The 23,140-nt window shown below is 38.1% G+C and overlaps 1 protein-coding gene across 1 annotated transcript in view; it reads left to right on the plus strand.

The window, feature by feature from the left end:
- Window positions 1-23,140, plus strand: part of DNAI4 (dynein axonemal intermediate chain 4) — a 96,285-nt gene that overhangs the window by 1,801 nt on the left and 71,344 nt on the right. The window contains 1 exon segment of the mRNA XM_060625280.2: window positions 17,826-18,003. Coding sequence (XP_060481263.2) covers window positions 17,826-18,003 — 178 coding nt within the window.

Below are 23,140 nucleotides of genomic sequence, written 5' to 3' on the forward strand. Positions count from 1 at the left end.
ATCTCATGGTTCATGGGTTCCAGCCACAAGAGGTTTCTCTCTCTCGCTCTCTCTCCCCTTCTCCCTCTCTCCTGCCCCTCCCCCACTTATGTGCACGTTCTCTCTCTCAAAACTAAAACATTTTTTTTAATCCACCCGTCATAAAATAATAAAACTTATCCCTCCTTGGTATATGATACACTTTTTCATTATTCTGTCTTCACCCAAATTGTCGAACTCCATGGGGCAGGCATTTTTGTTTCGTTCACTGCTATTGCCTTCAATGAAGAAGGCACTCAATAAGTATTTGCTGACTGAACCTAATATTGGTTACTGCTCATCCTGTCTGATTTTTGTTTTACTTGTAGGTATGGAAATCTGAAAGTAAAATTGTGTTGAATTCATGTGAATTTTTTTTAAGAAGTCTTGTAACTCTCATAGTAGCTTAGAGGATTAGAAAATTCTCTTGGGAATTTCTTACATAATGACAAATTCGTAGGAGATTACCTATTAAGGAAAGAATCAGGTGGGAGATGGGAAGTAGTATAATCTTCATTTTTTGAGATAGCCAGGTTACCCAATTAAAGCAAAATTTCATAGACTTTAAAGTTTACAACCATTGGTTTGACCAGTAACCAATGTTATTTCTCATCTTTCTCCTTTTAGGACTTAATCCTGAACTTGAAAAGAATCTCATAAAACATGTATTTACCAATTTTCCATTTTCTCACTCCAGTTTTTCCTATATTAGATCTTTTCTATTAGCTTAGCAATATGAGCAATCTCCTTTCATGGTAAAAACAACCACTCTTTCTTCAATGCTTTTATCCCACTTCTCTGCCTAGTTCCTCCATTCTCCTTTCTTACAAGTTCATTCATTTCCTTTTGATTCTTTCTTAGAGTTTTCATGTTATCCACTTTTTCTGTTAGAGTCCTCATCATATTTTTTTTAAGTTTATTTATTTATTTTGACAGAGAGAGAATCCCAAGCAGGAAGAGAATCCCAAGCAGGCTCCACGCTGTCAGCATAGAGCTCGTTGTGGGGCTCAATCCCACAAACTGAGATCATTACCTGAGCCAAAATCAAGAGTTGGACCCTTAACTGACTGAGCTACCCAGGTGCCCCTAGAGTCCTTAGCATATAAATCATAATTATTTTAAATTCCTATTCTTGACAGTTCTGAAATCTCTGCCATATCTTAGTCTGGCTGTAATGCTTGCTCTGTTTTTTCAGACTGTTCTTTGTCCCTTTGATATGCTTTGTAATTTTTTGTTGAAAGCGAACATGTTGCATCAGGTAATATGAACTGAGGAAAATAAGCCTTTAATGTGAGATTTTGTGTTTATCTGACTGGAAATTGGGCTGTGTGGTGGGTTTTTGAGGCTTCAATTTCCTCTGGTGTCCTTGTGTTTGTCTCCTCTGTTTTTTAGGTTTCCCTAGAGACTCCTTCATAGAGTCTGAGCCTTGCATTTCTTCCCATTCCAGTCCCCTGTTACTGTACAGGCGACCTCTTGGTGTGGTGATAAGATGTTGGGGGGAGAGGAAGTGTTCTATAATCCTATGATTAGTCTTAGTCTTTTAGTGGGCGTTTGTCCCTTCAGTGTGACCTTCATAAGTGTTTCTCAGATTTTTTTTCCTTAGGTGGAACAAGAAGTCTAGAGGGTCTTGGAGTTGTGTATTTCTTCCCCCCGACATTGGTTAGGCTCTGATAAAATAGTTTTCCTTGAGGGCAGGCCTTTGTTAAGGAAAACTGAACGTTCTGAGTATATTTTAGAATAGTTATGCCCTATCTCCCTGCTGAAATTATTAGGGAGTTTTTCTCTGATCATCCCAAGAGCCCGATGAGTCTCATGGTGGGCCTCCGTGTGAGGCTGGGCCCTCAGGAATTTTTACCTTTCAAATTAGTCTACACTCAGTCTCCAGCAATTAGTCAGTTATCCTTTAAGTTTTCCTACCATTTGCTGGCCCTAGTTGCAAAGTTTCTACTCTCAGTAAATTGTGATTCTCTGTTTTCTCCTGCCTGTCCAACTTTCAGGCCAGTGGTTTGCCTATAAACTAAATGATGGATCTGAAAAACCTGTTGATTTTCAGTTTGCTAAGCTTTTTTCTTGTTATAAAAACAAGATTGATGACTTTTGTGGTCTTTACATGTTGGACCAGAACATCTATGTTCACTTTTCAACCCTTGCAATCTGTCGTCTCCATTTCTGTACAGAAACTATTCAAAGGTCAATAATGAGTTACCTAAAGGTTTCAAAAGTCACCAAATTCAATGGGCTTTCTTAACTTCTACCTCTCTGCAGCATCTGACAGTGTTGATCTTCCTCAATAAATTTAAGTTATCCCTGAACTTTACTGGTTCAAATACCTCTTTTCTGATTTCTTTTACTATCTCCAGTTTCTCCCCTTGGTTCTATTACCTTCTTTTTATGCCTTTAGGTTTTTATTTTGGGACTCAGTTCATTTCTTATCATCTCCGTACAGAGATTCTCAAATCTGAATCTCCAGCTTTCACTTCTATTCCTTAAAATTCACTTTACTCTTGCATTTTTAACTGCTACCAGACGGCTCCATCAGATATCACTGATATCTAATATGAACATGTCTACAATTTAACTTCTTATTGTGTTTTAGAAGTGAAGAGTAATTTAGGGGCACCTGGGTGATTCAGTCGGTTAAGTATCTGACTTCAGCTTAGGTCATGATCTTGCAGTCTGTGATTTTGAGCCCTGCATCGGGCTCTGTGCTGACAGCTCAGAGCCTGGAGCCTGCTTCAGATTCTGTGTCTCCCTCTCTCTCTGCCCCTCCCCCACTCACACTCTGTCTCTCTGTGTCTCAAAAATAATAAATAAATATTAAAAAAAAAGAAGTGAAGACTAATTTAATCATCACCTTAACTCAATGAGATAGGTACTATTATTAACCTTAATTTACAAATAAACAGATTAATAGCCTCTGAATTATTGGATGAGTTTGAGCATTTAAATTGACCTTTGAGGGGCGCCTGGGTGGCTCAGTTGGTTAAGCGTCCGACTTCGGCTCAGGTCATGATCTCACGGTCCATGAGTTCGAGCCCCACGTCGGGCTCTGTGCTGACCGCTCAGAGCCTGGAGCCTGTTTCAGATTCTGTGTCTCCCTCTCTCTGACCCTCCCCCGTTCATGTTCTGTCTCTCTCTGTCTCAAAAATAAATAAACGTTAAAAAAAAAATTTAAATTGACCTTTGAGTTTTAGTTTTCTTATTTGTAAAACATGACTATTAAATATCTTACAAGTTATTATAAGAATTGAACTAAAGAATATAGATGGAAGTTCTTTGAAATTTAAAATTTAAGTAGTATTGTTATTATCTGTTACCAATTCTGATCAGTTCTGTATCTGCTGTCTTTTAAGGATGCCTGAGTTATGTTTTAATCAGGTATGTAAGACACTTTGACAGGGAAATAACTATTATGAGGGGAGGAATTTTTTTAAATACTCATGGATCCCTAGAAACAGGATACATGGCATGCCATGCCACACAGGGGACCACATGGGAAAGCACAAGAGCCAGTCTGGAGGTAGAACAAGCAAGAAGAAATATGGGCACGAACCTTTATTGTGGTTTCTGTGGGAAGAACAGACAAAGCAGAATAAGCAGGTTTACAATGAGCTCATTTAAATAATTTCAGAAGGTTCTGGTTATAGGGGCTATCTCTAATTGTCTGATTCCTGTCCCAAGGGTGATTAGGGCAGGTGGATAGTGGCCCAGAGAATGAGATCTCCGTGACAGCCTGATAAAGGTTGTTAAGGGTTTAGGCTCTGGATTGGTTGGTTTCTATAAGGGTGCTTATAAATGAGCCCTTACTGTGTATAGGCATCCATTAGCCTTGGGAGGGGCATTCCCTCCAGGATGAACAAGTTCTTAGATGTCAAAGCATGAAAATGCAAAGATAAAAAGACATGCTTAATACATGGTATATGTTGTATTTGTTTTATTTCTACATCTGCCACCTGTGTTAAACCTTGATTACTTCTCACTTGGACTATTCCCATAGCATCTTAACTAATGATCTTACTTATAGTATGTGCTGCATACAGCTAAATTTTTCTGAAGCATAGTTTAAGTCACTTTACTCTTCTGCTTAAAAACCTTCGAAGACACTCTCTTGCTTGTGTAAAAAATCCCAGACTTAGCCTGGCTGTTTTACTTTTATAAAGGTTAACTTTGTTTTCCTTCATGTATTTAATTGAATCATTTAAGATTCCCTGTATATACCACATGCTTTTCTACCTTCATTGTTCACAAAGATTTTTCCTCAGGGTGCATTTTTCATCTTACTCCAATGCCTTTGTCCCCCTTCACCTCCACCCACACCAAACACAAACACACATTTATATGCACACCCCAAGTATATCTTTGGAATCCCACTTAACAATTCAAGACCTAACTCAGATGTCACTCATAATTTCTCTGTTCAAACCTCTCAGCCAAAGTCATCTTAATACAACTCTCATTTCATCTTCTGTGTACTTCTTTTGAGGCAAATACAATTTTGTACTTGCATTATAATCATATACACATTTTATTTCTTTTATTAGACTATAAGTTCCTTAGGGTCTATATCTGATTCATATTGTATCTTTGCCAGTGTTTAGCACAGGGCCTTATGTATAGCAAGTGTTCTATAAATAACTAGAATGAATGGAAGAAATTTATTTGGTTTAGGTTGGAATTACCATCATTTCAAGAATGAAATCCTGTCATTTGCAGCAACGTGGCTAGAACTGGAGGGTATTATGCTAAGTGAAATAAGTCAGAGAAAGATACATATCATATGTTTTTACTCATGTGGAACTTGAGAAAGTTAACAGAAGACCATGGGAGAAGAGAAGGAGAAAAAATAGTTACAGAAAGGGAGGGAGGCAAACCATGAGACCCTTAAATACAGAGAACAAACAGGGTTGATGGGGTGGGGGAGGAGGGCGGGAAAGAGGGGAAAATGGGTGATGGCTATTGATGAGGGCACTTGAGATGAGCACTGGGTGTTGTATGGTTGTATGTAAGCGGTGAATCACGGGAATCTACCCCCAAAACCAAGAGCACACTGTATACATTGTATGTTAGCCAACTTGACAATAAATTATATTAAAAAAAAATTACCATCATCCCATTAAACTAAGAAGGGGCTAAAACAGAAACTTTTTCACAAGCCACACCTACTTTTATTTTTGTGGTTATTTCATAGTGAGATTTGTGTATATGTAGTATGTTTTAAATGTCATTTGCCTCTGTTTACATGGAAGTGATCATCAGGAGTTCTTTCTACAGATACCAATTGAATGCCTTATATTTTTCAGTTATTGCCCTACATAATGAAGTTACAGGAGTCAAAACAAACTAGGTCCCTGCTTCAGGAAACTCCAGAATGTGCAGCTGTACATAACCATTTGTATTATGACTCTATTTTCAGGTGTAGTGGCTTTCAAAGTGGTTACCTCTTCCCGAAACCTCAAAGTGGTTATCTTCTCTAATTTGCCTCTATTGAAATATCTATTTTCTAATGTAGTTAGAGACATACCACAGATTTTTTTAAGTGTTTATTTTTCAGAGAGAGAGAGAAAGTACGCATGTGCGTGCAAGCAGGGGATGCGTAGAGCGAGAGAGGGGGACAGAGGATCCAATGCAGGATCCATGCTGATAGCAGAATGCCAGATGTGGGGCTTGAACTCACAAACCATGAGACCATGACCTGAGGTGAAGTTGGACCCTTAAACCCACTGAGCCACCAGGTGCCCCTATACCATAAATTTCTAACATAATTGGCTACAGGTACTTCTTTTAATTTCTTTCAAAAAGTGGTCTGTATTTTCTGATTGCCTATCTATCAGGCAGACTGCTAATAGCTGGACCTGAAATTGTGGACATGATAAACACGGTTCCTTCCCATAAAACTTAGAATGTGGAGATTTGGGGGGTCACTGATAATGCTCTCATAAGATCCCAGTGACTACCTAATTGATAGATATAACATCATTCACTAATTCCTTTCTATTGGGGTCCTATGGGGAATAAAAGAGGAAGAACTGATTTATGAGTAAGTGTGATATTTCATTATGCGTCTATTCAGTTTGAGATGTCTTATAGATATTTAGCTAGAGCCACCCAGTAGGCTGGTAAACATCTGAGTATGAAGATTGAATGTTTTGAGTTAGATATAATGATTTATTCAACAAATATTTATTAAGCAGCTACTGTGTGTTGAGTACTATTGTAGGCATTAGGGATATAGCAGGGAACAAAACAGACCCAAATTAAAAAAAAAAAATTTTTTTTAATTTTTTCATATGAAATTTATTGTCAAATTGGTTTCCATACAACACCCAGTGCTCATCCCAACAGAAGCCCTCCTCAATGCCCATCACCCACTTTCCCCTCCCACCCCCCATCAACCCTCAGTTTAGTCTCAGTTTTTAAGAGTCTCTTATGGTTTGGCTCTCTCCCTAACTCTTTTTTTTCCTTCCTTTCCCCCTCCCCCATGATCTTCTGTTAAGTTTCACAGGATCCACATAAGAGAGAAAACATATGGTATCTCTCTTTCTCTGTATGACTTATTTCACTTAGCATAACACTCTCCAGTTCCATCCACATTGCTACAAAAGGCCATATTTCATTCTTTCTCATTGCCAAGTAGTATTCCATTGTGTATATAAACCACAATTTATCCATTCATAGGCTCTTCCCATAATTTGGCTATTGTTGAAAGTGCTGCTGTAAACATTGGGGTACAAGTGCCCCTATGCATCAGCACTCCTGTAGCCCTTGGGTAAATTCCTAGCAGTGTTATTGCTGGGTCATAGGGTAGATCTATTTTTAATTTTTTGAGGAACCTCCACACTGTTTTCCAGAGCGGCTGCACCAGTTTGCATTCCCACCAACAGTACGAGAGGGTTCCCGTTTCTCCACATCCTTGCCAGCATCTATAGTCTCCTGATTTGTTCATTTTAGCCACTCTGACTGGCGTGAGGTGGTATCTTAGTGTGGTTTTGATTTGTATTTCCCTGAAGAGGAGTGACGTTGAGCATCTTTTCATGTGCCTGTTGGCCATCCAGATGTCTTCGTTAGAGAAGTGTCTATTCATGTTTTCTGCCCATTTCTTCACTGGATTATTTGTTTTTTGGGTGTGGAGTTTGGTGAGTTCTTTATAGATTTTGGATACTAGCCCTTCGTCTGATATGTCATTTGCAAATATCTTTTCCCATTCCGTTGGTTGCCTTTTAGTTTTGTTGATTGTTTCTTTGCTGTGCAGAAGCTTTTTATCTTCATGAGGTCCCAATAGTTCATTTTTGCTTTTAATTCCCTTGCCTTTGGAGATGTGTCAAGTAAAAAATTGCTGCGGCTGAGGTCAGAGAGGTTTTCTCCTGCTTTCTCCTCTAGGGTTTTGATGGTTTCCTGTCTCACATTCAGGTCCTTTATCCATTTTGGGTTTATTTTTGTGAATGGTGTAAGAAAGTGGTCTAGTTTCATTCTTCTGCATGTTGCTGCCCAGTTCTCCCAGCACCATTTGTTAAAGAGACCGTCTTGGGGCGCCTGGGTGGCTCAGTTGGTTAAGTAGCCGACTTCGGCTCAGGTCATGATCTCGCGGTCCGTGAGTTCGAGCCCCGCGTCAGGCTCTGTGCTGACAGCTCAGAGCCTGGAGCCTGTTTCAGATTCTGTGTCTCCCTCTCTCTGACCCTCCCCCATTCATGCTCTGTCTCTCTCTGTCTCAAAAATAAATAAACATTAAAAAATTAAAAAAAAAAAAAGAGACCATCTTTTTTCCATTGGATATTCTTTCCTGCTTTGTCAAAGATTAGTTGGCCATACTTTTGTGGGTCCAATTCTGGAGTCTCTATACTATTCCATTGGTCTATGTGTCTGTTTTTGTGCCAATACCGTGCCCGTGCTGTCTTGATGATTATAGCTTTGTAGTAGAGGCTAAAGTCTGGGATTGTGATGCCTCCCACTTTGGTCTTCTTCTTCAATATTACTTTGGCTATTTGGGGTCTCTTGTGGTTCCATACAAATTTTAGGATTGCTTGTTCTAGCTTCGAGAAGAATGCTGGTGCCATTTTTAATTTTTTTTAAAAAATCTTTATTTATTTTTGAGAGAGAGAGAAAGACAGAGCACAAGCAGAGGAGGAACACAGAGAGAGGGAGACACAGAATCTGAAGCAGGCTCCAGGCTTTGAGCTGTCAGCACAGAGCCCAACGCGGGGCTTGAACTCATGAACTGTGAGATCATGACCTGAGTCAAAGTCAGATGCTTAGCCAACTGAGCCACCCAGGTGCCCCTGAACAAACCCAAATTTTTACCCCCATGGAACTTAAATTCTATGGAGTGGGGAGACAGCTAATTCATAAGATACATAAGTAAAAGATGCATTATGTTGTATAAGTCCTATGGAGAAAAGTAAAGCAAGGGGATATGAAATATTTAAGAGGAGGAGTATTTGACATTTTAGATAGAGGAGCCAGGGAAGGTCACACTAAGAAGGTGATTTTAAGTAAAGACCTTCGAAGAAAGGATGCTAAACATGTTTATTTATTGGGAAAAGCGTTTCAGGTAAAGAGGATAGCAAGGACAAAGGCTCTGATAAGGAAATACGCCTGCCAATATCAAGGATGCCAGTGTGACGAGAGTAAAGTATACAAGGGAGAGAATATTGAACATAAAGTCAGAGACCTAACTGGATGCATGTAGGACTTTTTAGGTCATAGTGAGGTCTTAGGCCTTTACTCTGAATGAGATGGTAAATAAATGGAGGGTTTTAAGTAGAGCAGTGACATGATCTAATTTGTGTTTTAAGGGATCACTCTGGTTGCCATGTGGTGAATGGACTTCAAGGGACTGATGTTAAGCAAGAAGATGAGTTAGAAGGCTACTGCAACAATCCAAGAGAGATAGGATAGTTATTTGTACCAGGATGGTGGCAACAAGGAAGATAACAAAATGGTTGAATTTGGGATATATTTTGAAGTTTTTCACCTGAGCAACTGAAAGAATCACATTGTCTTTGACAAAAAGGGAGGGAGACTGCAAGAGAAGTAGGTTTGTTGGACAGGGTGAGGGCGAGATTGTCAGAAGCTCAATTTTGGACATGCTAATTTTGAGTCTGAGATGTCAAGTAAGGAGATGGGTATATAGGTCTAGGGTTCAGAGGATATAGGTACAGTTAGAGATATATATTTGGGAGTCATTATCATATAGATGGTTTATAAATCATGCATTGGATGAGTTCACCTAGGCTATGAGTATAGACAGAAATAGGAAGAGCCCAAGGATGAACACTGCAGAAAAAGTAGAAGGAAAACCGGATAAGGAAAGTGTCCTGCAATCCAAGTTAAAAAAAAAAAAAAAAAAAAAAAAGTCAAAGAACAAAGAAGGAGCAGTGTAAATTCTGCTGGAAAGTAAGATGAGAACATTGGCATTAATATTGTGGAAGTGACTGGACCTCAGTAAGAGTTCTTTTGGTGGAATGATAAGGGCTAAAACCTGACTGGATCAGGTTCAAGAGAGTATAAACGGAGGGATATTAGAAACCAAAAGTATAGGGGTGCCTGGGTGGGTCAGTCAGTTGAGCTTCCCACTCTTGATCTCAGCTTGGGACATGGTCCCGGGGTTGTGGGATCAAGCCCTGCATCAGGCTCTGCAGAGTGTGGAGGCTGCTAAAGATTCTCTCTCCTTCTGCCCCTCTCCCCTACTCACACGTGCTCTGTGTCTCTCTCTCTCAAATAAATGAATACATTAATTAATTAATTAATTACTTTATTAAAAAAAGAGAAACAATAAGTACAGATTGTTCTTTCAAAGGAGTTGCTATAATTAAAGGAAAGATGAATGAATGGTAACTGGAGAGGTAGATGGAATCAAGAGAAATTTTTTTTTTTTTAATGTTTATTTATTTTTGAGACAGAGAGAGACAGAGCATGAACAGGGGAGGAGCAGAGAGAGAGGGAGACACAGAATCTGAAACAGGCTCCAGGCTCTGAGCTGTCAGCACAGAGCCTGACGCAGGGCTCGAACTCACGGACCGTGAGATCATGACCTGAGCCGAAGTCAGACGCTTAACCGACCGAGCCACCCAGGCGCCCCAAGAGAAATTTTTTAAGATAAGAAAACAATAGCATGTTTACATGCTGAAAGGAATAATCCAATAGACTGACAAAAGTTTATGATGCATGAGAGAATTACTAGAGCAATGTCCTTGAATAGGCAGGAAGAAATGGAATTTAGTACAGGAGTAGAGAAATTGTCCTAAGCTGGAATCATGGGTAATTTGTCCAGAGTAGGAAGAGAAAAATAGAGAATGTAGACATAGATATAGACAGGTGCATAGTTGTGACCGTGACAATATTTGAAAGTTACCTGATTAGCTCATTTTTCTCATTTAATAAGCTGAAAGTAAAGATGGGAGAGGAAATCTTGATATTCAAGGAGAGAGAAGTATGAAATAGTGACCTCAGAAGGTGTACTAAAAAGTGAACCAAAAAGAAGATGCAGTATGATTGCTGGCACATTAAGGGCACACTTTTTTTTTTTTTCCATCTGGAAGTACTTTATTTTTTTAATTTTATTGTTTTTAATTTACATCCAAATTAGTTAGCATATAGTGGAACAATGATTTCAGGAGTAGATTCCTTAATGCTCCTTACCCATTTAGCCCATCCCCCCTCCCACAACCCCTCCAGTAACCCTCTGTTTGTTGTCTGTATTTAAGAGTCTCTTATATTTTGTCCCCCTCCCTGTTTTTCTGTTATTTTTGTTTCCCTTCCCTTATGTTCATCTGTCTTATCTCTTAAAGTCCTCATATAAGTGAAGTCATATGATACTTGTCTTTCTCTGGCTAATTTTACTTACCATAATACCCTCCAGTTCCATCCACGTAGTTGCAAATGTCAAGATTTCATTCTTCTTAATCGCCAAGTAATACTCCATATATATATACCACATCTCTATCCATTCATCCATCGATGGACATTTGGGCTCTTTCCATACTTTGGCTATTGTTGATAGTGCTGCTATAAACATGGGGGTGCATGTGTCCCTTCAAAACAGCACACCTGTATCCCTTGGATAAATGCCTCGTAGTATAATTGCTGGGTCGTAGGGTAGTTCTATTTTTAGTTTTTTGAGGAACCTCCATACTGTTTTCCAGAGTGGCTACACCAGCTTGCATTCCCACCAACAATGCAAAAGAGACCCTCTTTCTCTGCATCCTCGCCAACATCTGTTGTTGCCTGAGTTGTTAATGTTAGCCATTCTGACAGGTGTGAGGTGATATCTCATTGTGGTTTTTATTTGTATTTCCCTGATGAGTGATATTGAGCATTTTTTCACATGTCAGTTGGCCATCTGTATGTCTTCTTTGGAGAAGTGTCTATTCATGTCTTTTGCCCATTTCTTCATTCGATTATTTGTTTTTTGGGTTTGAGTTTGATAAGTTCTTTATAGATTTTGGATACTAACTCTTTATCTGATATGTCGTTTGCAAATATCTTCTCCCATTCTGCCGGGATAAGGGCTTTTAGTTTTGCTGATTGTTTCCTTCGCTGTGCAGAAGATTTTATTTTGATGGGGTCCCAGTAGTTCACTTTTGCTTTTGTTTCCCTTGCCTCTGGAGATGTATTGAGTAAGAAGTTGCTGTGGCTGAGATCAAAGAGGTTTTTGCCTGCTTTCTCCTCGAGGATTTTGATGGCTCCCTGTCTTACATTTAGGTCTTTCATCCATTTTGAGTTTATTTTTGTGTGTGGTGTAAGAAAGTGGTCCAGATTCATTCTTCTGCATGTTGCTGTCCAGTTTTCTCAGCACCACTTGCTGAAGAGACTGTCTTTATTCTGTTGGATATTCTTTCCTGATTTGTCAAAGATTAGTTGGCCATACGTTTGTGGGTCCATTTCTGGGTTCTCTATTCTGTTCCATTGATCTGAGTGTCTGTTCTTGTGCCAGTACCATACTGTCTTGATGATTACAGCTTTGTAGTATAGCTTGAAGTCCAGGATTGTGATGCCTCCTGCTTTGGTTTTCTTTTTCAAGATTGCTTTGGGTATTCGGGGTCTTTTCTGGTTCCATACAAATTTTAGGACAGTTTGTTCTAGCTCTGTGAAGAATTCTGGTGTTATTTTGATAGGGATTGCATTGAATATGTAGCTTGCTTTGGGTAGTATTGACATTTTAACAATATTTGTTCTTCCTATCCAGGATCATGTAATCTTTTTCCATTTTTTTGTGTCTTCTTCAATTTCTTTCATAAGCTTTCTATAGTTTTCAGTGTATAGATTTTTCACTTCTTTCATTAGATTTATTCCTAGGTATTTTATGGTTTTTTGTGCAACTGTAAATGGGATCGACTCCTTGATTTCTCTTTCTGTTGTTTCATTGTTGGTGAATAGAATGCACCGATTTCTGTGCATTGATTTTATATCTGGTAACTTTGCTGAATTCATGATTCAGTTCTAGCAGTTTTTTGGTGGAATCTTTTGGGTTTTCCATATAGAGTATCATGTTATCTGCAAAGAGTGAAAGTTTGACCTCCTCCTGGTGGATTTGGATGCCTTTTATTTCTTTGTGTTGTCTGATTGCAGAGGCTAAGACTTCCAATACTATGTTGAATAACAGTGGTGAGAGTGGACATCCCTGTCTTGTTCCTGACCTTAGGGGGAAAGCTCTGTTTTTCCCCATTGAGGATGATATTAGCGTTGGGTGTCTCATGTGTGGCTTTTATGATCTCAAGGTATGATCCTTCTATCACTACTTTCTTGAGTGTTTTTATCAAGAAAGCATGCTGTATTTTGTCAAATACTTTCTCTGCATCTATTGAGAGGATCATATGGTTCTTGTGCTTTTATTGATGTGATGAATCATGTTAATTGTTTTGTGGATATTGAGCTAGCCCTGCATCCCAGGTATAAATCCCACTTGGTCGTGGTGAATAATTTTTTTAATGTATTGTTTGATCGGTTGGCTAATATCTTATTGAGGATTTTTGCATCCATGTTTGTCAGGGAAATTGGTCTATAGTTCTTTTTTTTAGTGGGGTCTCTGTCTAGTTTTGGAATCGAGGTAATCCTGGCCTTGAAAGAGTTTGGAAGTTTTCCTTCCATTTCTATTTTTTGGAACAGCTTCAAGAGAATAGGTGTTAACTCTTCCTTAAATGTTTGGTAGAATTCCCCTGGAAAGCCATCTGGCCCTGGACTCTTGGTTTTTGGGAGATTTTTAATTACTAATTCAATTTCTTTACTGGTTATAGGTCTGTTCAAATTTTCTATTTATTCCTGTTTCAGTTTTGGTAATGTATATGTTTCTAGGAATTTGTCAATTTCTTTCAGATTGCCAATTTTATTGGCATATAATTGCTCATAATATTCTCTTATTATTGTTTTTATTTCTGTGTTGGTTGTGATCTCTCCTCTTTCATTCTTGATTTTATTTATTTGGGTCCTTTCCTTTTTCTTTTTGATCAAACTGGCTAGTGGTTTAGCAATTTTTAATTCTTTCAAAGAACCAGCTTCTGTTTTCATTGATCTGTTCTACTGGGTTTTTTTTTTTGTTTGTTTATTTCGATAGCATTAATTTCTGCTCTAATCTTTATTATTTCCTGTCTTCTGCTGGTTTTGGGTTTTATTTGCTGTTCTTTTTCCAGCTCTTTAAGGCGTAATGTTAGGTTGTGTATCTGAGAGCTTTCTTTCTTCTTTAGGAAGCCCTGGATTGCTATGTACTTTCCTCTTATGACTGTCTTTGCTGCTCCCAGTGGTTTTGGGTTGTGGTGTTATCATTTTCATTGGCTTCCATATACTTTTTAATTTTAAGGACACACTTTAAAGCAAAAATCCATAAAGTGAGACCTGGCATCATACTTGGATGTTTTTTCTCCAGCTTCTTTTAGCTGTACAGGTTCAATTAAAACATAGTGTATTAAAGAAAATTAGAGGTATAGGAAGGTCAACAGATCAGGAAGTGATTGCCATTGAAAAAAATAGTTTATTACTCATAGTGTCCAAGAGGAGAGGGCAGGCAATGCTACAGGGGGCTACATGGGGAAGCAGTGTGGTTAGCCACCAGGCAGAGGGAAAGGGAGAAACTGTGGGCCCATCTCTATTGTGCTTTTGGTGGGAAGGTAGAGTGAGACATGGTGAACAGGCTTAAGCTGGACTAGTTTGAATCATTTCAGTGGGATCTGGAACCTAGGGACCATCCCAAGTTGTCTGGTACCTGGCTATAGGGTGATTAGGGAAGATATATAGTGGCCCACAGTGTGAGAGCCTGATAAGAGAGATGGTTGGGGATAGACTGGTTCGCATTGGAAAATTGTACCCCTGGGAGGGGAAGGAGTGACAAGGAGTCGGGAAACCAAGGTACAGTAACTTGAGCATATCAGTTTGTCCAGAACAAGACATATTGGGCCTATACATTTATGGCAAATGATAAAACATCAGGTTTACCCGAAGCTAGAAACATGGTTGATACACAGGTGCAAGGCTCGACATAAGAAGATGATTGGAATGGATCATAGTTTTGGTTTTGCCAGCAAATACAGTGAATTTAAAAAAGGAAAAGGAAAAGGAAGATGAGAATGTAAGTAAAGATTATAACACAGGCATACCTCATTTTATTGCACTTCACTGTATGGCACTTTGTTGATACTGTGTACTTTACAGATTGAAGGTTTCTGGCAACCCTGTGTTGAGCTTGTCTTACTGGAGCCATTTGTCAAACAACATTTGCTCACTTTTTGGCACTGTGTCACATTTCAGTAATTCTTACAATATTTCAAACTTTTTTATTATTGTATTTCTTATCATGAACCATATCCATGATTATTACTCACTGAAAGCTCAGATGATAGTTAACATTTTTAGCAATAAAGTATTTTTTTAAAATTTTTCAATGTTTATTTTTTTTTTTGAGAGAGAGTGAGAGAGTGCAAGCAGCGTAGGGGCAGAGAGAGAGGGAGACACGGAATCTGAAGCAGGCTCCAAGCTCTGAGCTGTCAGCACAGAGCCTGACGTGGGGCTCGAACTCACAAACCATGAGATCATGACCAGAGCCGAAGTCAGAAGCTTAAATGACTGAGCCACCCAGGCACCCCTGCAATAAAGTATTTTTTAATTAAGATATGTATGTTGTGTTCTTAGACATAATAGTATTGCACATTTAATAGACTATAGTGTAAACATAACTTTTATATGCACTAAGAAACCAAAAAAATTCATTTTACTCACTTTATTGTGATACTTGCTTTATTGTGGTAGCCTGGAACTGAACCTGCAATATCTCCGAGGTATGCCTATAATTAATTATGGCTTATATTTATTAACTGTAAGCTCAGGAGAGAAAGAGATTGCATGAGAGAGATGGGGAAGGGAGTAAACATGGTAGATAGAATCAAGGACTCTAAGGTGACAATGGAGTTGAAGGGAGTTGAATAGAGTTGTTTGAATTTGGGTATTCAGAGGGTGTATAAGCTGGAAAAAAAGGAAGTGATAGTTGACCTTGCCCTTAGCAACGGGATGACCATGTATGACCATGGGAATAAGTAGCTGACATAGCAAGGAGGGCTAGATCATGTATGTGAGAAGGCTTCAAGTTATAAGAGGCCATAACATTAAAAGGATTACCTTCATGGATATTGAAATACTCAAGAATTATGCCAGAAGTAATATTTGAGAGATAGTCAGTAATTTAGGATATAAAATCTTCAGGGGATGGAAGAAAGGAGGTAGTAGTGGTAATGATAGACTTCCATAAGGAAGTGGAATAGAAGTAGTCATTGAAACTATGGATGTTGGTAAATTTACTCAGGGATATTGTGTGTGTGTGTGTGTGTGTGTGTGTGTGTGTGTGTGTGTGTATAGAGAGAGAACAAACTAATAACTGGGGTTTGAGCTTAAGTGTAATCTTTAAAAGAGGAAACTAATAAAGGAGAAATAAAATGGGAGGACTAGCTTTTGTAAGGATAGGGCAAAAGGTCAAAGAAAAAGAAAATCCAAGTTGAACATAATGGTAAAAGAGTTATTCAATTAGTGAGTTGTAGATTCTGGATTAAATAGAGAGAGACGAGAAACCTAAAAGGTACAAATTAGTCCAAAATGGAAGGGTCAGGTGGTTAGAGGTCCCAAGGAGGTTGAAAAATAAGAGACAGTGATGTCCCAGAAGAGGGAAGAGTTAACTGTCAGATGCTACAAAGATAAGTACTGAAAAGAGTCCCTTGGATTTGACAAGTTGAAGCACTAGGGGATTGTAATGAAAGTAATCTCTATGCGGTAGGCGAGGAGAGGTGGAACTAGATTGCAGTGAATTTTGGAGCCAATAAGGAATAAGGAAGTAGACAGTATTATTTACTAATATTTGAAGAGTTAGACTATGAAAGGAAGCGTAGATAAAGTAACAGAGGAAGACACAGCTAAAGGAAGGATTTTTTAGTTGGGGGGATGAATGGAGCATAATTATATGTTCAAGGGGAAAAGAGGAAATAATATGTAGTGGATAAGGAATTATTGATGTACAATAGTCCCTGAGAAAGTAGTAATAGACAGATTTCAGAGCACAAGAAGAAAGATTAGCCTTAGATAAGAATGGCAACTCTTTTACTAAAAGAAGAAAGAAAGAAAGATGCGTTTAGGTGAGTTTGTAGGATATGGAAGAAGAATATAAGACAATGGAGAAATAATTTAAGGAGCTTTTAACCAGATTGTTTGTTCTTATTTTCTTAGAGATGTTGAAGATAAAGTCATTTAGACATTGAAGGAGGGAGGATAGAGTAAAATACTTTAAGACAATGTAAATTTGAAATATTGCATGAATTCATTGCAGGAATTCATTTATTTAAAAAATACTTCTTTAGAGACCACGATATCCTGAGTACTGTCGTGGGTTCTAGGAATATAACAATTAACAAGACAAAGATCTTACCCTGAAGATGCTAACATTCTGGTAAGGGAGTGGACAACAACAAAGTGGCAAGTAGTAATAAATGCTATGAAGAAAAATAAAACATGAAAAGTGGATTGATTGTCATTTAAAAATATTTCATTCTTGTCTGATCTTTTATGATTTGAAAAGTAAAATTATTGTTTAAAATGTTTTCTTTGGAAACCTATTTCCTTTTTATAATCTGAGGGAAGATCATCTTTGTTTAATAGAAGAAATCCGTAATACAGAGTACTAGAACAAAGGAATGATAAGGTAGGTTTTTGTGTTAAGGAATTTGCAGAGTATAGAAAAGTGAAATCATATCTTTTTTTTTTTTTCTCCAGGTTACATTTTGATGTTATCTTCTTATTAAAGATTATTATGTAATTGTTCAGGCAGAAACACAATATTCTTCCCAGTTTTTACTCATGCTTCATTCTGCCTATGCAACTGCCCTATACACTCACTTATGCTTCCTATGTGCCAGAGACTTCCTAACTATAATATACAAATTAATCCATTTAATCCTCATAATAATCTGTGAATAGGGTACTGTTAATATCCCCATATTACAGATAAGGAAACTGAGACCAGAAAAATCACTGTAGACTTTGGATCAGACTACCTAGGTTCAGATTTCAACTCTCATAGGAATAGTTCCCTTTAAGCCTCTCTGATTTTAGATAAAATGATATTTATAACAACCTCTTAAGGATTATGAGAAAAAAAGTGATACAATGCATGTAAACATTCTAGAACTTGCTTATACATATTGAACTCTCAAGTAGCTATTATTCTTTCTTGTACCTATGTTCAGATTGTTTCCATGTTTCTAAATGAAAGTCTGATTTTTATTGTTGGTTAATTTTCCTTCAATCATGAATCCTTCGTGTTATGTTATCTTTTCTTGATATAGGAGCACTGGCCCACAGCCAAAGAAGTCTATTAGTTTTATCAGCACAGTAAAAGGAACCCAAACAAAAGGATATAGTGGTGCAAACCAAAGCAGAATGGCTCTGTCAAAAACCTTGACAATTGCACCTGAGATAAAAGCAGAAAAAATGAGTATTTCCACCCCAAGGACAGTCATACAGGTAATATTCTTTAGAATTCTGAGTTTATTTGAAAATGGCATCATAAAGAACTTGACTGAAATGTTAAAAGTAGAAAATATCCTGCTTTGAAGTAATGAACTCACTTCTAATATTGATACATTGATTTTGTTAGAGTCTTTGCCACATGACATATCTTACAGTGTAACATTGGCTGTTGGCTTCTATAATTCATTACTGGTAATAGAAACATTAGGGTGGAGTGAGGAAAGTCTACTCATGACCTTAAGAACTAGTTGATTATGGTGTTAATAATAGCTAACCTAGCTATAATATAGGTAGTAAAGCTAACATCCATTCTTCTTGGTAATGTACTCTAGCAAATATAAATTATCACAAATTGGTTATCTCATTAGAAAATGTTTAACTAAAAGGCACTTGGGTGGCTTAGTTGGTTAAGCCTAGGACTTCAGCTCAGGTCATGATCTCATAAGTTCATAAGTTTGGTTCATAAGTTTGAGCCCCATGTCAGGCTCTGTGCTGACAGCTCAGGGCCTGGAGCCTCCTTTGGATCCTGGATCCTCCCTCTCTGCCCCTCCCCTGCTCATGCCCTGGCGCTGTCTCTCTCTCTCTCTCTCTCTTTCTGTTTCTCTCCCTCAAAAATGAATAAATGTTAAAAAAAAAATAAGAAGAAAACATTTAACTAAGAATTGAATTTTTAAAACTTTTAATCAAAGTATAATATATATACAGAAAAGTATGTAATATATAAATCTGAATGGGCTAGGCAATGATTTTTTTAGATATGACCGAAAAAACACAGTCCATTAAAGATAAAATTGGTAGGGGCGCCTGGGTGACTCAGTTGGTTAAGTGTCCGACTTCGGCTCAGGTCACGATCTCGCGGTCCATGAGTTTGAGCCCCGCGTCGGGCTCTGGGCTGATGGCTCGGAGCCTGGAGCCTGCTTCTGATTCTGTGTCTCCCTCTCTCTCTGCCCCTCCCCCGTTCATGCTCTGTCTCTCCCTATCTCAAAAATAAATAAACGTTAAGGGGCGCCTGGGTGGCGCAGTCGGTTAAGCGTCCGGCTTCAGCCAGGTCACGATCTCGCGGTCCGTGAGTTTGGGCTTCAGCCAGGTCACGATCTCGCGGTCCGTGAGTTTGAGCCCCGCGTCGGGCTCTGGGCTGATGGCTCGGAGCCTGGAGCCTGCTTCTGATTCTGTGTCTCCCTCTCTCTCTGCCCCTCCCCCGTTCATGCTCTGTCTCTCTCTGTCCCAAAAATAAAATAAAACGTTAAAAAAAAAATTTTTTTTTTAAATAAAAAAAAATTAAAAAAAAGATAAAATTGGTAAATTGGACTCTATCAAAATTAAAGCTTCTGATCTTTGAAAGAATGCTAAAAGGATGGAAAAAGAAACCATACAATGGGAAAAATTATTTATAAAGTAAACATCTGATATAGTACTTATAACCAAAATATATAAACAATTCTCAAAACAATATTAAGACAACCTCATATTTAAAATGAACAAAACATTTGAGCAAATACTTCAACAAAGTACATATACAGATAGCAAAGGAGCACATCAAATGACAATCTGCATTAGTCATTAGGAAATGCAGATTGAAACTATGAGATACTGTTGTACACCTATTAGAATAGCTAAAATTAAAAGACTGATCATACCAAATGTGGGCAAGTATGTGGAGGAGCAATTCTCATACACTGCTAGTAGGAATGAAAAATGAAAAACCATTTGGCACTTTATTCAGTGCTAAATATATACCTACTATATCATCCAGCCATTCCACATCTAGGTATCTACTCAAGAGAAAAGAAAGTATCAGTTTGTATAAAAACTATACACAAATGTTTATAGCAGCTTTGCTTATAATAGCCACACAATGGAAATAAGCTTATATAATTTTAACAAATGGATACTATATTATCTCAGGCTGTCATAACAAAGTATTATAGACTGGATGGCTTATAAACAAAGAAATTTATGTCTCACAGTTCTGGGGCTGGAAGCCCAAGATTAGAACGCCAGCATGGTTGGGTTCTAGTGAGGACCTTCTTCCAGGTTGCAGACTGCTAAATTTTCAAGTTATCCTCAGTATATTCTCAGTGTATTACATGGTGGAAAGTGATTTAGCTAGCTCTGGCCTCTTTTCAGAAGGGTACTAGTTCCATTCATGAGGTCCCAACCTTCATGACCTAATTCCCTTTCAGAGGTTCTACCTTCCAATACCATCACATTGGGATTAGGAGACCAATATGAATTTGGGGTGTATACAAACATTAAGTCCATAACAATGATATATTATTATATATACATTATATGTATTATGTGTATATTATACATACATATATACAATACATACGTATTATATAGTATTACAATACGTAAAAGCCCATCTCAGGGGCTCAGATCATGACCAGGGCTGAAATCAAGTCAGATACTTAACCAACTGAGCCACACAGGTGCCCCAAAATAAATAAATAAACATTTTTTTAAAAAGTACTTAGAACTAGGGGTGCCTGGGTGGCTCAGTCGGTTAAGCGTCCGACTTCGGCTCAGGTCACGATCTCATGGTCCGTGAGTTTGAGCCCCGCATCCGGCTCTGGGCTGATGGCTCAGAGCCTGGAGCCTGCTTCCGATTCTGTGCCTCCCTCTCTCTCTGCCCCTCCTCCGTTCATGCTCTGTCTCTCTCTGTCTCAAAAATAAATAAACGTTAAAAAAAAATTAAAAAAAAAAGTACTTAGAACTAATAAATTCAGCAAGTTGTAGGATGGAAAATTAACACACAAAAATTAGTCGTGTGTCTATACACTAGCAATGAATAATCCAAAAAAATTAAGAAAAAAGATTTCCATTTACAGCATATCGAAAATAATAAAAATACTTAGGAAGAAACTTAACTAAGAAAGTGAAAAATGTACACCGATAACTACAAAAATTGCTGAAATAAATGAAAGGAGATGATAAATGGGAAAACATCCCTTGTTTATACATTGGAATATTTCTTAAGATGTCAATACCACCCAAAACAAGATACAGATTCAATGCAATCCCTCTCAAATCCTCAATGATATTTTTTTGTGGAAATAAAAAATCTATTTTAAAACTCATATGGAATATTAAGAGACCCCGAATTGCCAAAACAATCTTAAAACAGAACCACAAAGTTGGAGGTCTCACACCTCCTGATTTCAAAACTTACTATGAAACTGTAGTAATCAATGTAGTGTAGTACTAGCATAAAGACAGACACATAAACCAATAGAAAACAACAGAGGACCCCTACAAATATGTTCAAATGACTTTCAGCAAGGATGCCAATTCTGTGCAATGGGGAAAGGACAGTCTTTTCAACAAAGATGTTAGGAAAATTAGATATCTACATGCAAAAGAATGATGTAGGACTCTTATATACAAAAATAACAAAACGTATCAAGCTCTTATAGCTACAACACTAAAATTCTTAGAAGAAAGCATAGGGAAAAACTTTTTGAGACTGGTTTGGCAATGATTTCTTAGATAGAATACCAAAAGCATATACAGCAAAAGAAAAAAATGGATATAATGAACTACATCAAACATTAGAAACCTTTGCATCATAGGACACAACACAATGAAAAGCAACCTATGGGGGGCACCTGGGTGGCTCAGTCGGTTGAGCGGCCGACTTCGGCTCAGGTCATGATCTTGCGGTCCGTGAGTTCGAGCCCCACGTCGGGCTCTGGGCTGACAGCCTGGAGCCTGTTTCGGATTCTGTGTCTCCCTCTCTCTGACCCTCCCCCGTTCATGCTCTGTCTCTCTCTGTCTGAAAAATAAATAAACGTTAAAAAAAAAAAAAAAAGAAAAGCAACCTATGGGATGAGGAAAATATATTTGAAAATCTGATAAGGGGTTAATACTCAGAATATACAAAGGACTCCTACAACTCAACAACAAATAAGTGGCCCAATTAAAAAATAGACAAAGTACTTGATACTTTTCAAAAGAAGATCTACAAATAGCCAACAGCACTTGAAAAAATGCTCAACATCACTAATCATTAGGAAACTGCAGATCAAAACCACAATAAGATATCACCTAAGGCTCATTACCATGGCTAAAAAAAAAAAAAAAATGGAAAAGAACAAATGTTGGTGAATATACTGAGAATTTGGAAACTGTGCACTGTTGACAGAAATGTGTAATGGTGTAGTTGCTATGGAAAGCAGTGTTGTGATTCCTCAAAAAATTAAAAATAGACCTATCAGGGGCACCTGGTAGCTCAGTAGGTTGAGTATCTGACTCTTGATTATAACTTAGGTCATGATCCCAAGGTTGTGGGATTGAGCCCATATCAGGCTCTGTGCTGAGTTTGAAGTCTGCTTGAGATGTTCTCTCTCCTCCTTCTAGTTCCTCCCTCCCTCTCAAAAAATTAGAAAATAAAAATACCAATAAATAAAAAATATATGTATAGAATTACCATATGATCCAGTAATTCCACTTCCTGGTCTATATCCAAAAGAATTGAAAGTAGAAGCTTGAACAGATACTTGTACACCTATATTCATAGCAGCATTATTCACAATAGCTAAAAGGTGGAAGCAACCCAAGTTTCCATCAGCAGATGATGAATAAACAAAATTTGATACACACACACACACACACACACACACACACACACAGGAAAATTTTTAGCTTCAAAAAGAAATGAAATTCCAACACATGCTAGGGTATAGATGATCCTTGAATATATTATGTTAATTGAAATAAGCCAGTAACAAAGGGGCAGATACTGTGTGATTCCTCTTATATGAGATACCTAGAGTAGTCAAATTCAGAGGCAGAAAGAATAAGGCTACTGGGCGGAGCATTTTCAATATCAAACATTGACCTCAGAAAATAGTCCCTGAAAGCAGCCACAATTTGATTGGATTAGAGAATTTGTGCCCCAGGGCATTGAAAACAATAGAACAGTCAACTGGCAGTTAGTGAAGTTTAACAGCTGAGTGTGGACGGGGTGAGAGTAGTAGAAAGGGGGCTCCTGGGTGGCTCAGTCTGTTGGGAATTTGACTCTTGATTTTGGCTCAGGTTATGACCCCAGGGTTGTGGAATTGAGCCCTGTGTCATGCTCTGTGCTAAACATGGAGTCTTCTTGATATTTTCTCTCTCTCTCTCTCTC

The sequence above is a fragment of the Panthera onca genome, chromosome C1 (genome assembly GCF_046562875.1).
Source record: "Panthera onca isolate mPanOnc1 chromosome C1, mPanOnc1 haplotype 2, whole genome shotgun sequence".
In the NCBI taxonomy this organism is placed as follows: domain Eukaryota; kingdom Metazoa; phylum Chordata; class Mammalia; order Carnivora; family Felidae; genus Panthera; species Panthera onca.